Consider the following 15,354-nt stretch of genomic DNA (forward strand, 5'->3'; position numbering starts at 1 on the left):
TGTATCCTTTACTACAAATAAAGTTTCTTTTATTAGCTCAGTTGCTCTGAACAAGAACACATGGGCTGTAGATGTTGTTATTGACCATAAAATGTGGCTAGTCTACTCACAAAGACAGAGTTTATAAAATATTAGACACCTCCCTTCTAATATTTACTGAAACAATACATTTCTCTTTTGGCTGAAGGTTTAAAAATCCCTCTTCGTTGCCCCATCCACAGTTTTTCCTCATGCTTTATTGGATTATTTCAAGAGGATTAAAAGATTCAGTCTTCCTTGCATTTAATACACATGAGTAATGTGTTGAATTTACCATTTTGTAGAGGTGAAAAGTATAGCCATAGGCTATTGAGTGTGAGCAGTTTCAGCAGCAGAAATAATTTGTAGTTTTTAGCTTTAGGTGGCTTTATGGTTTAGATGAACACATAATCCTGGCATCAGAGTTGATGCAATACTATCTGACTGAACATGACAACTGATCAGCCTGATAGACCTTTTTCACAGCATACATTTTAATTATCGCCACAGGAAAAGCACACCTAATTAATATCATTAATGGTGGTGGCTCCCATGTAGGTAAATTAGATAGTAAGACATGCCCAAGAGCTATAATACCACAGGAACAGCTAAACCAAAATGAAATGCAGCCATAATTCATGTTATTATTAAACCTGTGGTTTTCCTGCTATGAAGACAAGGTGTCAAAAGTCACAACAGTGATGTGAACTCTTCTATGACTTATAAAGAGTTTAAAATTTGAATTTGACCTCTTAAACACAATGTACAGTATACACCTACTCATCAGGAAGTCCAGTATGACCATATCTATTAAGTCTACCAGTCTTGTGCCTTTGTTGTATGGTGGCGTCTTTTTTATTGTCGAACAGTAGTCTGGTTCTGTCTCCCATCTGCAATAGACAGACATCATTCTTGTTAGGCAGGGAGCACATGAAAAGAAAAGACATCCTTTGGCATGATCACCCAAAAAGAATCTGTGGTTGATATGACTGGTAGCTTCTATGTCTCTCTGGTTATATTGTTGACGTTTTTCATCATTAAGACTACATTTCTAGTATTTCAATTTCTTCCTGGCACAAAGGGTAGTTTGACTTTACTGAAAACAATAAACATATTTAAAATAAATGGTGCATCTTTCCGTAATTCCGCCAAGCTTTAGTTCTGTTTATGCTGCTGCACAAAAGAGCTAATTTCCTTCAAAATCTGACCTACACATGCAGTATTTACGGCAGTAGAAGCTCACAATCTTGTGTTATTTATGGCAATTCTGCTACTGTCTCACGACTTGTGTGGTATAACATGAATTAATGATGATATATTGATATTAAAATGCAACACAACTGTTGCTGTAGTTTAAAATTAAAAATTGACTGAATGATAATCTTCAAGGAAACAGAGAGTTTAGGAAGATCTTTTGTTCAGCATGTTTTCATGTGGAGCCACATAGTTTAGTTTTGGGAGTCCAGTGAGATCATATGTGACATACTATATGGATCAATTTACAACACAGTAGTTTCTAAAGAACTACTAACTTTGCCAGCTTGCTGCGGCTGTAGGAGCGTCTCCAGGGGGATCTCCACGACCTCCGGGACGCCAGGGATAGATCAGGCAGCATGACAGCCAAAGAGGCCTCCAGGGTCCTTGGACGGCCGCACACGGCATGCTCTGTGGAACAGTAGTACGTGCACTGGCCATAGAAACAGACACTTCCCACTAGGGGGAGCCAGAGGAGCACACAGAGGAGAGGAGAGGCGAGGAGAAGAGAGGAGAGGAGGAGGAAAAAAATAAAATTAGGATGAAAGAGGTGGTGGGTGGTGACTTGTGACTAGTGAGAAAGGAAGAACATCCAAAGAGATTCATAATCAGTTGACATATGAGGCCATTTTAAGGGAGGTAAATGAATAATGGAGGAGTACATGAGCAGTACCAGGGGAGGTAAAAAAGGTGCGGGCCAGTTTGCGGTCGATAGTGATGTCTTTGATCTCCTTGACCACATCCACCTGCCTCCCAACTACTGGAGGGACTCTCCTGTAACCCAAAATCCTGCAGAGAGAGTGGAAGAACATATGAGATGAGGACAAGCAAGGAGAGACAGATAGAGAGATAAAACCAAGAGAGAGAAGGGAGGAGAGAAGAAAATACAATACAATGCTGGGTAACATGTATTGATTGTGTGACCATTTTATCCACAATTTTGTGCTCACTATAAGGTGTTATATTGCAGTTTTCTAGATAACAAAACATAACTTGGTACCTGTCCAGGTGAAAAGCTGCAATTTCTGCATTGTGTCTCTCAAAGTCTGAGAAATAGTAGAGATTGTAATTGGTTTCTTCATTTCTCTCTTGCCTGACAGGAAAGAGGCAATGTCAAAGTACAGTGAATACAGTCATCAGCAATGTGTTTACTTCAAGTGAACAAGAGGTTGCTCTGAACAAGAACACGTGGGGTGTATAGGTTGCCATTCCCCACAAAATGTGGCTAATATTTACTCAAACAATACATTTCTCATTTGTCTGGAGGCTGGTGGCTCCCTCTTCTTTGACTCATTTACAGCATTTCCTCGTGTCTTGTTAGATTATTTAAAGAGGATTTAAAGGATTCAGTCATCCTCGCATTTTATAAATTCTTTGTAATATGAGTAATGTGTTGGATTTGCCATGTGTGACTCACTTCATGGGTTTGAACATGGCTTGTCCATAGTTGTGAAATGACATCACCAGCTTCAGTTGTGTCCCCCCAGACTTCTGCACTGGAAAAACAGTGCTGAGAATATTACCATAGCAACTAAGCACGCAGTACAAACACACACACACAGACACAATACACCATGCTGTGACCAAACACATCACATGTTAATGGCACACACACACACATAAAGCAAGATGTAACACAGAAAATGCTGTGTGTGCGTCATCACCAACATATAAAACAATTGAATCAATCTGTGGATAGTCACGTGTCCATCTCTGACTCTCACACACACATACACACATTTGGCTATATGGCAGTATATTGGACTACTTGAATGATACCCAATGTTTACTATGCAATGTGTCATACGAAGGACAGATTTATACTAATGTAAGTTCTGTGTAACATTTAGATCTTCTTTACCACAGATTTCAATACATTTTCATTTTTTTTAAATCTGTAAATGTTCGTTACCTTCTTTTCTTTTTCTTTTTCTCCCTTTTATATATCTATATCTCAGGAGTTACTTAGATCTATCCACATGCCCCTCTTTTTTGCGCACTAGTCCAAAAATTGAATACCTAAAATAAAATACTGACTTTTTTTAAATCATTTTGCCTGCAGTCATGATTGTGATCTTCGCTCTCTCAAGTTTACTCTGAAAAAGTCAGAATTACAGAGGCAAAATGAATAATCTTTTTTTTCCCCTTGTCTATTTATTTAATGTTTTATTTTATTATTCAACTGTCCTGTTTTGTGTGCACTCCTGCCCTAAAATGAGTCACAGTAATATTGGGATCTGTAAATGGTTAGACAGGAAGAACTGTGAAGCTTTGTGCTTTTATACAAAATATAATTTGCATTTGCTCAGTTCAATACGCTCAGGGGGTTCTTTCTGCTCCAGTTGTACTGGTCTGGTAAACTTTAGATAGATATTGGTGCATAACTAATATTACTGAGTTAGTTTGCTGACTTTATGACTATTCTCTACTTGTGATACTGCTACACTGCATTTTACCATTTACCATTATCCAGTAATTGTCATATGTGGCCACACTGGCTGTTATTCAGCAAAAGTTACATAGTTTCCTGTTAAGAGATCAGTTTACCAATAGTAACCCAAGCCCTAATCTAAACACCAAACTTGAATTATCATTTTTCACTGAAAGGCCCAGCCAGAATGTCCTCACAAAAACAATAGACTGTCAGAGGTCAGTCCTCACAACTTGAAACCAGACCACATACACAAATTGAAAAGCGTTACACTCAATATGAAGAAGTTAGTGTGAGGGAACATGCATGACTGACTGATGTTGAGATGTTTACCACATTGGCAGTGGCTCATAGATTCCTGCCCATCCTCTGCTAAACCTCCAAGGCCTCTCAAAGGCTCAGAGTAGGTTTCATTGCAGGAAGACATCAAAGTGAATCTGCATTTGAAAGGTTAACCCTAAAAGGTGTCAGCTATACAGCATAATCACGACAACCCTCCTCTCAATTCTGCCGTGACCTCCACAGGTTTGATCTGGGGGTAAAATTTGTTTTAGTTCTGAAAGATCTACTCCTTTTCAGGTTGCTGTGTCATTCTTGTGCAGAATACAGTCTTACAATAGTCCGTAATACAATAATTTAAGCAAGAAGTTCATTGCGTCACCCTCTGACTAAACAAACCCAGCTCCTGTCCTCTACTTGATAAACATCTCTCCCTTGCTTGTCTGACACCTCCTCTGTCATGCATGGAGTAACAAATGTCAGGCAATAAGGCTCTGACATTACTGTGGTGGAGTAAAACTAATGATAATACAAAAAGGAAAGATTGCACAGACATAGACCACCCAATGGGAAACACAACTCAGAAGATGCATGGATGTCAGACCTGCACTGATGATGCGGTGTGTGGCAAGCTGTTGGGTCAAAAGCTCCATGTTGGGGTCATGATGGGGGTAGAGCTGCCAGCGGGAGATACTCAGGTGAAAGCGCAGCCAGGGGGGGTGGCTGTTACTGCTGCTGTTCCACTGGACATCCTCGTACCCTTCCTGACTATCAGTCACCCTGGACAGAGAGTTAAGGGGTGGGTATGGCGTCGTTAGATGAAGAATTGATGCATTGCCAAAAAGAAGACCACATAAAAATAGTAGATGGTCCTACAGACAGCACTGAAGATGGGAAGTGCCAATGGAAAAATGCAAAACAGTCCAAATATGCCACTCAGATTTCCAATAACTTCTTAAAACTTGAGTTCATGTCACATTTTTGAACGGGTTGTATGCACATGCAGAGACACTGCAGAAACCTACACTGTGACACCTTGACACAGAAGTATAAATCAGCTTTGACACCAAGGGATCTGCTCCCTGCAGGTCAACCCATCTGGTGGAAATCTTACACGCCTATCTATATAGATCGTTTTTTCAGATGAATGGGCAGAGAAAGAGTGTTGTAAGCCAATTCCGAGATGCTAAAAAACAACAGGAAATTCAATTAAACAATTGTGTTTGGTTTCAAAAAGGGGAAGACACAAAGGTTGGGGAATGCATTTCTTGATTTCAAGGATGATTAAAGATTATATGAAGACTCTATGAAATGAACACTTACAACAGTTACTTCCTGGAAATCAGTGCATCTTCACTGATGACCCATGCTAGTGTTCAGTATGTATAATCAAAAAGTCCAAAAGTTAATCACAGTGTTTTGAGAAATCCAGCATTTCTGCATATCCTATTAAATTACAGTGCCATTTCTCCATAATTGGTAGCCCATTGGTTTAAAAGTAAGATTGATCCCTCACTAGTAGAACCAACTAAAAATGAAATATCTCCTCTTTTTACCTTATTTAGTTCTTTGTGACAGTGTTAGCAAACGGTTTTTGACCACCCGATGAATGTAAGTGAAATATCCACTTTATTTGTGGCTCCTTACGCACCTAACTGCTCCACTATGTTCGACAGCTAGTCACTGACTTTGTTTGTCTGCTGTTTGGTGCAGTGGGTTTATCTGAGCTTTCTGGCTAAAAACAGCTCTCTGCTGCATCTGGAAACAAGGTTGATGAATTTGCAGGATGGAAAACCAAAACCTAAAAGAAACTCTATAGAACTGAGAGGAAGTGCAGAGTTGGGTGATAATTGTCAGTGGGTTTGTCACTACAGGCAACTCCTTTCAAATTACATTCAGTAAATTTATCAGTTTTTCAAAATAAAAATATTGATTACTTAAGTGCAGCTTTAAAGAAGAAATTTTAAACGCACAGCCATTCATTGTATAATATACAATACTGACCACATCTGGGAGCTCTTCTCACTGGCCTTGACCTTTGGTTTGACTTTCAGCAGCCAATCTTCCTCTGGAATGGGTGGGCTGGGCATATTGTAAAGGGGGTGGTCGAATAGTGCCACCAGCTTTGACAGCCCAGACTCCAAAGGTTCAGCTTTGCTGGCGCCATCATGAACAGCACTGACTGGCATGTTCATTGAGGCATTTTTACTCTCTTTCACTGGCAAGCCCTTGACAGGAAGTGTTTGCACATGACCTTTGGCATCCTTATTGGCATCTGAATTGGAAGAATCTCTTTGTGTGGTATCAGTTGGTGACTCAGCTAGACTACTGATCCCCACAGAGGTGTAGTTTGCACGTGCCAGGTCTCTCAGGATGTGTGTCCTGGGTGGCAGTGGGGGGTCACAGGGCTGGTGGTAAATGGAAAGAGAGACAAGTGCCAGGAGGAGGTGGAGGAAAATCGAGACGAAGGCCAAGGACAGACAGATTGTCCTGGAGCGACGGCGCATACGCCACATCATCCTACCAAGAAAAGAGTGAGAGAGAGATAGAGAGGGTCAGTAGAGGTGAAAACATGAGAAAAAGAAGAAGGAAAAATTAGAGTTTTATAAAAAATGTTAGCAGAATGTTGAAGAGAGAGAAAGCCATATGGCGTAAAGCAATAAGAAGTAAAGTGGCAGCATCAAGCAAACCAAAGCCAACATAATGAAGAAAATGGCCTTAATGAATGCAATAAGGTAGCTTTTTATACTTTAATTAAAACAAGAATGTCAATCTACTTCTACCTGCTCCCATATTCATATGACCTTGTAATCAATTTACTTGAGTCACTGTATAAATCATCTTAAATATGAGGAGAAAAGGCAACTTACACAGCTTTATGTTGTTTAAAATGCTCTGTCACCCCGCTGCTGTTGTTGTTTCCCTGTTTCCCAGAAGATGGGAATCTGTCTAGTATCCAGTCAGCCTTTACCCAGTTGTTTGTACTTTTCTCTGCATCTGCTACCAGGCTCACGTTGGGTAAGGTGCCAGGTTAAAGTGATCTGGGTATTGATCAATGTGTTTACTCATCTCTTTTAAAGTGGGTCTGGACAGTAAGAACTGGAGCTAATTCTGCAGTTTCACTCACTGGAAGTCACTAGAGACAAGAGAGTGACTTTGAAAAAAGACAAAAACTTAAATGATAATGTTTATTGGATGAAAAACAGAATATACAAAGCATTGGAGTTGCTATTTGCCCGATCAGTTCAAAATGAGAGCCTGGACTGTATTCATGAGCTACCTAAGTACACACCCATTCACAAACTTTTTGCGCACTAGAAGCAGATTGAATTGATGATAAAAAAAATACTCTCTATGATGGTTTGGAATTGTTAACACAGTTTTAAAGGAACCATAAAAAGCAAATCAATACAAAATCATGTTTATTTGATGTAGAAACTGGGCTGAATGGCTACCATGAAAAATAGTGGCAGTTATACTCCAAATTCAACAATTTCTGAAATAAGTTCTCCACCTGACTCTGCGGGCAGGAAATCATTTTTGCACCACTTTCTATGAGCTGAAACCTTCATTTCTGTGAGGAAAAATTTAGAGATGGAGAATCTGTTACCCTGGACACACACTGTCATTCACACTCTAAGTCACTCTGTTAAAGCAGAGGTTCATTCTTTTCTATCTTTGAATTGCTGAAAAAAGTGGCAATGTGGGCAGCAATACAGAGGTCTGGACCAGCTTTACTTCCTAAGACAGGTTGATTCAAAGTTTTGGTTAGATTAGTTAAATAATAGAAATACATACAGAGAGTCAGAGACGAAGGATTAGTCAGTGTATTTCTGACAGTGTTTTACACTGTATGTGCATAGACAGTAAATTATTTGCATTCTGTGAGAGGTTTTTGAAGAAGCAGGCTTCATAACCAGGCAGTGGGTGAGACAGATGTTTCATATTCTGTGCGTGTTTTGGTGTGTTGGAGACTTTGATTCAGGCATCTCAGACTTCATGGAGATTCCCGCAGGATAAACTGTTCCTGTGAAGTATGGCTCTTTAAAGTCTGTGTGTGTGTGTGTGTGTGTGTGTGTGTGTGTGTGTGTGTGTGTGTGTGTGTGTGTGTGTGTGTGTTTGTGTGTGTGTGTGTGTGGAGGGGGGTATCTACATATTGAGTATGTGCAAGCAATACACACAAGATTTGAGAGAGTTTAACAAAATGCGTCTGTCATACCCATGTGACTATCTGTATATTGACTGTGCAATGAAAAAGGATCACCTTTTGTAAAAATGCCTCATCGACTGACTAAAGAGAATAAATAAGCGTACGACAGCTCAGGTTTATTTTAGCTGGCAGGATGTCTCGGCGAGTCTCTGTAGAGGGTTCACACAGATCAGGACATCGATGGATGTTTGTTGGCTTTCCAAACAGAGATTTTAAAAGTTTAAAGGCCTTGATCCGGAAGAAGGCAGTTTGCCTGATCTTGATTTGTTGTAATAAATACATTTGTGTTATGAGTGTGTGGCTTTCCCATTTAATTAGATATTTAAAGGTGTTACCCGTAAAATGGGACATCTTAACAGAGGCAAACTTAGGGTGAACCTGAACCTAACAAGGGACCAAAGGAGAAAATGTTTGAAATAAGGTGAAGATGAAAAGTTTGAAAGTTTAATGCTGGTTTTGAATTAGCATTTTTAGCCACACTAGCACGCTTGCAGCTCTTTGGATGGGAATGTCGGTCAGTCGACATTGCTGACTCATCTCCAGACTGAGTTGTGGTAGCATCTCGGTTCAAGCCTTGCAGCTTGTGGGACTGGTTCATATTTTATATGGTTCTAAAGGTTGTCAACACCATTTAGAATTAAAGTGCTCAAAATATGTTGTGACCCTCTGAGCCACTATCGGGATGCAATAATTTGTATTTTCTTCACTTTCTTATTTTCGTTGACACATTTGACAGGTGAAGCAAAGAGTTCTCGAGGATATTTTTAGCCTTCAGCGAGGCGATGAGAAGAATCAATCAGATAACGAGATGCCAGCAGCATCACAACTGTCATCTGAGTGTCTTTTCCTCCAATCTTTTGATTTGTTTTCAGGTTACCTAACAGCCCTCGGGGCCTTTTTACTTTTTGCTAAGTGTCTTACTTTTTGTCTAATGCACTCTTTCTGTCTCTGTCCCTTACTGATGTATTATAAACAAGCTGTTTCAGGCTTGATCCACACACACACACAACAGTCATCTTTTATCTCTTTACTCTTGCTTCATTTCACCATTTCTCTTCCCACCCTCTTCCATTATCCCAAAACTTATGGTCCCCTTTTATTTCACTCAAGATAAGAGCTAATGAAACACACAGCCACAGCTACTGACGGCCAAAATGTGAGCTACCTCATACACACACTCGCAGAAAGACACAAACACACATATTAATATTGGATTGTGTTTCTCATTTCTCAATAAAAAACAGCCCACTTGAGACGTTCAGATGAAAAATTTATCCCCCCCTCCTTTTTCTAGTCTGCTGCTGTCCTCCGTCACCCTCCGTCTAACTCTCTGTATCCTTGACTGTTGAAATCTCTTCTTTTTCTCTCTGTAGACTCTCAGAAACCCAGCTTCCTCTTTATTACCGAGTCCCTTTTTTCAATACCAGCTATTGAATTCTCTGAGTTGTTCAGCCACCTACGGATTCCTTCTCTCTTAGGCTACCTCCTGTGTCTTGCACTCACGCACACACTCAGGGAGGCTCCAACCTTCCACCCATCATCGCAGGTGGTAAGGAGGTTGCTAAGATACGGCACTGAGCTTTCCAACACAGAGAGATGCTTGGAATGAGGACACAGTGTGACGGTGCAAAACTGTTTGAAGTTCAACATCAAAAGTTAAAGTGCTAATATATGGTATTTCAATATTAATAAAACAATTTTTTTCCCACTGCTTATTGCCACCACCCCTGCACATCTTTTATGAGTTAGTATTTTTTTGTTAATCTAAAAACACTTGAACTTTAGGACCCCAAATTCTCTGAGAAAACAAAAAACAAAAAACACAGATGACATGAACTCTGTACCCTTGGATGATCTGTTATCGCTGTGTTGGTGTTGTTCCTATGACATCATAATTCATGTTGCTCCTGGACCATCAATGCAACTGACCAACCATGTTGTTGTGATCTCATTGCGACTCGGGGGAAAAAGATCGGAAAATACAAAAGTGCAGCTCCTTTCCTGCTCACATGCATACTTTATGCAGTCTATATTGAAACGAATCAAATCGGAAATCGAATCGAATTGGGACATTGGGTTGTGGGTTCAATGAGAAAATGAAAATAATTACAGTAAATATAATTAACTGGCCCATGATGTGGAATTTGGCTTAAACGATTACCTATGTAGCTAGCAGTATTTGTCCAGGATTAACTTGCATGTTTGTCCTGGGCCAAAGTTTTCATATTTATTTAAGACATCTGTTTTAAACTTGACAAAACATTTCCTTTTATTACAGAGTTTCTAGAGGACCAGAGTAGAGCTTGTGAGACACTCACCAAGAACTTCATTAGGAACACTTTCTTCTCTGTTTGTGCCAGTCATCTGTGTCCATACATGTCAATAGACTGCATTAACCTGGTGATCAACAGTAATGGATAAAATACAGCAGAAATGTAGCTTTGGTGTTGGTTTGGGTTTGTGTCTCAACTTTGGCAGCACTTGTCTTTAAGACAGGGGGTGGGGGCAGGTTCAGGTCCAGTTTTAGGCCTGGAAGACTTCAAACTCAGAGAAGTTTGCCATCATGACATTGCACTCAAACACCTAATTAAGTCATAAATAGTAGAAGTACAAGTTGTCACATCATAGTTCAACAACTAATGGACAGATGGCAAAGAATGTAGTAGGTTAAGGAAAATACTCATAATGTAACAATCAATTTACTTTCTTTTTTCAGAGCTTTCAGCCACATGTTGTGGTCTTCATCAAGGAATGGCCGGCTCAGGTATCATCATTTATGTGATTTAAGTACTGAACTTTGGTTAAATATCCCCATAACTTCCATTTTATTATTATAAAGGATTGTAGCTGGATGTAAGTAGTGATAAACAAAATGTCTAGACTGCTAACAAGGACACTTTTTTATTCTTGGCTTCTATGTTTTGCTTTGCATCCTACTATCGCATTTCCACTGGTCCATTTCATGTAATTTAGTTACTAGTAATGTATGATCATGTTAACACAATCTTCTCCTATACCTGACTTAGTGTCATGATCCTGTGTCTCCCTAACCTGCTGCCACTCTCTCAGTGGCTCTCTCGCTCTCTCTTCCTGTGTTTGTGTGAGTGAAGACAGGTGTGTTGGAGTCAGAGCAGAGCCGCACCAGCTGCACCTCATCTCAGTAATCAAGCCTTCTTTAAATACTGAGCCCTGCCACTTCCATTCTGCCAGGTTGTAACCTCTGCAGTCAGTCTGTGCTTTGTGCCATTTTTCTTGCATAACCAGTTTTCTAGTTGTTTCTTATTTTTTCCCTTACCCAATCCTGTCTCCTGTTCTCCTCCAGCCCCTTGTCTCATCAGCCCTGCTTCCCTGCCCTGGATCCCTGCTCTTCCCAGCTTCAAGCCCAAGCCTCAGCCCCAGTTTTCCAGCTACCAGCCCAAGCCTCAGCTCCTGCTTCCCAGCTTCCAGCCCAAACTCCAGCCTCAGTTTCCCAGTTACCAGCCCAAGTTTCCCCAGGTCCACATTTGCTTTTCTCCAGCCTTTGCAATAAATTAGAGGTCGATTGATTAATTGGTTTGGCCGATTATTCAGCACCGATAAGACATTTTACAAACTATTGGATTGGTAGAACTTGGGTCTTAGCCGGTTTCTATGCAGGCTGCACCGGTCAGCCAGAAGTAATTAATCAAACCACCTGTTCAAGCATAAACATGTAGAAAAGCAATACTTCCACCTGCTTTGTCCACAGTCTCCCAGCATGTTTTACATGACCACAGTGCGCTTGTTAAGCTAATAGCAAATTGTTACGAACAAGCTAAAACTAAAGCTATCCATCTCTGTTTATCTTAGTTTGCCACGAATCTTAAAATTTGGCAAACTCTGGTAAACTTAGCTACTGGCTGACACAGCAGCCCCGCCTGCCTCAGTGGTACCTGCAGTAGTGAATCACATCAGCAGCAGACGGAGGAGGACGACAGGAGGAAAGACTGATAGTAACTGATGTCTGTGTTCTTCATTCTTTCTAAACTTCACTTCTCTGGGAGGACCACTGCAGTGACACCACAGTGATCTTTTTTTTCCAACGCCAGCTATAAAAAAAAAACCCTGATAAGATGCAGATCACCACATCAATGATTTGCATTGGAATTAGGGACATGTGTGCAAGACATTTAACATTTTCCACTTGTAGTAATGTGTCCCTAACTAAACTTAAAGCTCACGCAAGCCTCTTGCACGATAATGAGACTTCTTCCATTGCACTGATGAGAGCTTTTCATCATCGAGACTGAGCAAACTACCGGAGGCTTTAGTGTGACTCTGTGGCTCTTTGTATGAATATTTAACAATGTCGAGGAGACACAGGGAGAGGGAGGAGATATATAAAGAGTGTCTGAGGTGAATTATGAATGAGATGCATCACAGGGGTAACCATGTTTACTGACACAGGACCTACTGGATTAATCAGCCAAGCAAGTGAATCCAGATGAAAGCTAACAGTGTTAAGCCGAGCAAATCCAGATGTATCCGTCAAATCCGTTTCAATCATTAAAAGTTCTGTAGATGCAGAAATTTAAAGTAGATGATTGTAAGCAAGCGATGCAAAACCTGAGTTCTTTCTCAGTGTCAAAAATAAAAAGAAATGATTTGTGTTGTTGAAAGGGAATTTCATGCCAACACTGTGGCAAGATCACAAGGACAGAGATGAAATCTGGCAGAGTTGCAGGTGTTTTGTAGTGACAACACCACAAAACTGGCTGATGTCAACTACAGGCTAGTTCCCTCATAAGAGAGCAATTCTCAGAATAGCATTTACTGATTACAATGAAATACAGGGTGATGGACCAGTATACAATAGCTAATTATGGATTGTCTCTACTGCAAATGTTCTCAAAACATTTCTCAACAGAAAAGTCACTGACCCATGAAATTTTGGGAAGTTTTGGGAATGCAACATCCCCGCCTCTCTCTCTCTCTGCAAATGTTTCCTGTTTGTATCCAAATGGTCATCTGTCCAGTAAATTCAAAAATGTGAAGAAACCATCTGTGGTCAGGCAATGGTGTTTGTTGCAGGCTAACCAAGAAGTTGGCCTCTGCCATGAATGCATTCTTCAAACATCACCAACGCTCAAAACATGTTCAGTTTCAGGCTAATATGTGAGCTAATATAAATTATACTACATTTGGTAATTTGTACATGTAGAGTAGAAAATGGAAAATTTAACTGAAAATTTAAAAATTAGAGGTAGCCTTTAGGTGGGCATGAATATTTTGTGACAGACCCACTGTGCAATTTGTTGGCTTACATTGTTAGGGTTCAAATGTACAAGGATACTTAGTTTCTTTTAATTTATGCAATAAACATAACAAAATTTTTCAGGCATTTTAACCAAAGTCACTCATACTTAAAAAAACAACCAGGATTGGATAGAGACAGCAGAGGAAGCAAAAGGAAATGCATTCATCAATGCGTGTATAATTAACCGTCTAAATATGTGACTTACACGTGGAGGTGAAGAACATGATATGACACAATACAATATGATGTAAAATAGCCTTTATTTCTAATTTGGGTGTGTCTAATTTGATGCTCAATCATCAGGTGACAGACAAGTAAATCATTATAACTTAACTATTTCCTGCAATTAGAGGTGTTTGAGTGTGAGCAGAGAGAGAAAGTAGTGACAGAGAGGGTGGACAGGATGATTGTCCTGTTTGTGAGGCCAGGGTGCAGGCTGACCTGGTTTGGGGTCATGGTGTTTGGGTACATAATGGTGAGGTTGACGTTGGCAGCTTCTGCTATTCTGACAACAACACTGACCCTTTTCCCTCCACTCCTGGGTCAAAATGCCCTCTGTGCTGTCATGGTGCAAGAGGCACACTTTATTACATCACATTATATGTCTCACGCTTTACACACATCATGTTTTTCACTTTCTAAAAGCTGCGGTGCCACTATTTCAAATTGAGCTTTTCTTGTGGTCAGCTGTGGATTACTTACTTACTACCTTTTACATTCTGTTTCAGTACATGTGCTCTGAAGCTAAGTGTATTTTGTCCTGGTACGTATGTTGCATGTTGTAAACCGTTTATTAAATGTTTGTTTGCTGCTTAAGAAAACGGTTACCGAAAAAATAAGAGATATATTTTGATTAAAAAAAAGAACATTTCCCAAAGGCAAGTCTATAAAGGTGAGTCTTGATCAGCTTTTTAAAGATGTCAACAGATCTTAAGTCCAAAAGGAGATGATTCCAAGTTTAGGAGCAACCACCTCACTCCAGTTTTAAGCTTGGAGCGAGGAACAACCAACAAACCCTGATTAGTAGACCTTACTGGTAATATGAGTCTACAGTTGATCTCTAATAGGTAGGTGCCTGACCATACAGAACTCTAAAAGTACAGAAATCACAAGACTCTTGAATAAGATTCTGCAAAAATTCCTGACAAAGGTTAACGGTAACCGTTGACAGTGTGTGAGAGCTTTTTTTTGTTTTGTCCTCCTACACACCTGTCTGTGAACAGATGCGCAAAGACAACCTTTCATTGAGACAGATTTTAACTGATGTGTTAATGCAGTGATGCGTCTGAAATGGCTCGAATACACTGGAGCATCCGTCATTGAACCACAGAGCAGAAAAGGCGGTCTGGGTGTAGCTAAGGTTGCTTTCAATAAGGAACTCCACAAAGACATCTCAGGAAAACTGACAGTGAGAAACATTTCCCCAAAATATGTCAACTGCCTTCACAGGAAAATAACATTCAAATAGCAACTTTCTTCAGTTTCTCAGGGAAAACCTGCCTCATCCGCCCTTCATCCTCCACTCTGACAAGTCCCTCACACTCCATCATTTACTGTTTTTCCCTATGAAGAAAACCCATGTCAAGTACATTTGGGAGCCTCTTTGTTAAGTCTCCTCCTCTGTGTATTTCTTATGCACAAAACATATTGTAAAAGGAAGCTGTTGGCATTTTATTCTCTGTGTGAAACATTTACTTTTACCCTTTTCTAACCTTTCAAAACCAGGCATTTGAACTCCAAATCTATCAATACATGAGAAAAATGTTTATAAATTCTGTTTCCTGAAAGAGGAAAAAAAAAAATCATACCCGTTCTCTCGGCAACTATTCTTTTTTTCCCCCTAATTGGGATTAAAAAAAATTGACAGAAGAAGAACACAGACTGCAG

The 15,354-nt window shown here is 40.0% G+C and overlaps 1 protein-coding gene across 1 annotated transcript in view; it reads right to left on the reverse strand.

Annotated features, from left to right (window-relative positions):
* LOC121910310 (extracellular serine/threonine protein kinase FAM20C-like) overlaps positions 1-6,501 on the reverse strand; it is a 35,190-nt gene extending 28,689 nt beyond the window's left edge. The window contains exons 1-7 of the mRNA XM_042431485.1: positions 5,987-6,501; positions 4,587-4,762; positions 2,690-2,768; positions 2,273-2,365; positions 1,946-2,061; positions 1,551-1,731; positions 799-908 (exon numbers count right to left, since the gene is read on the reverse strand). Coding sequence (XP_042287419.1) covers positions 799-908; positions 1,551-1,731; positions 1,946-2,061; positions 2,273-2,365; positions 2,690-2,768; positions 4,587-4,762; positions 5,987-6,501 — 1,270 coding nt within the window. The remainder of the gene's footprint in view (positions 1-798; positions 909-1,550; positions 1,732-1,945; positions 2,062-2,272; positions 2,366-2,689; positions 2,769-4,586; positions 4,763-5,986) is intronic.
* Between the last annotated feature and the right edge of the window lie 8,853 nt (positions 6,502-15,354).

Source organism: Thunnus maccoyii, chromosome 2 (genome assembly GCF_910596095.1).
Source record: "Thunnus maccoyii chromosome 2, fThuMac1.1, whole genome shotgun sequence".
In the NCBI taxonomy this organism is placed as follows: Eukaryota; Metazoa; Chordata; class Actinopteri; order Scombriformes; family Scombridae; genus Thunnus; species Thunnus maccoyii.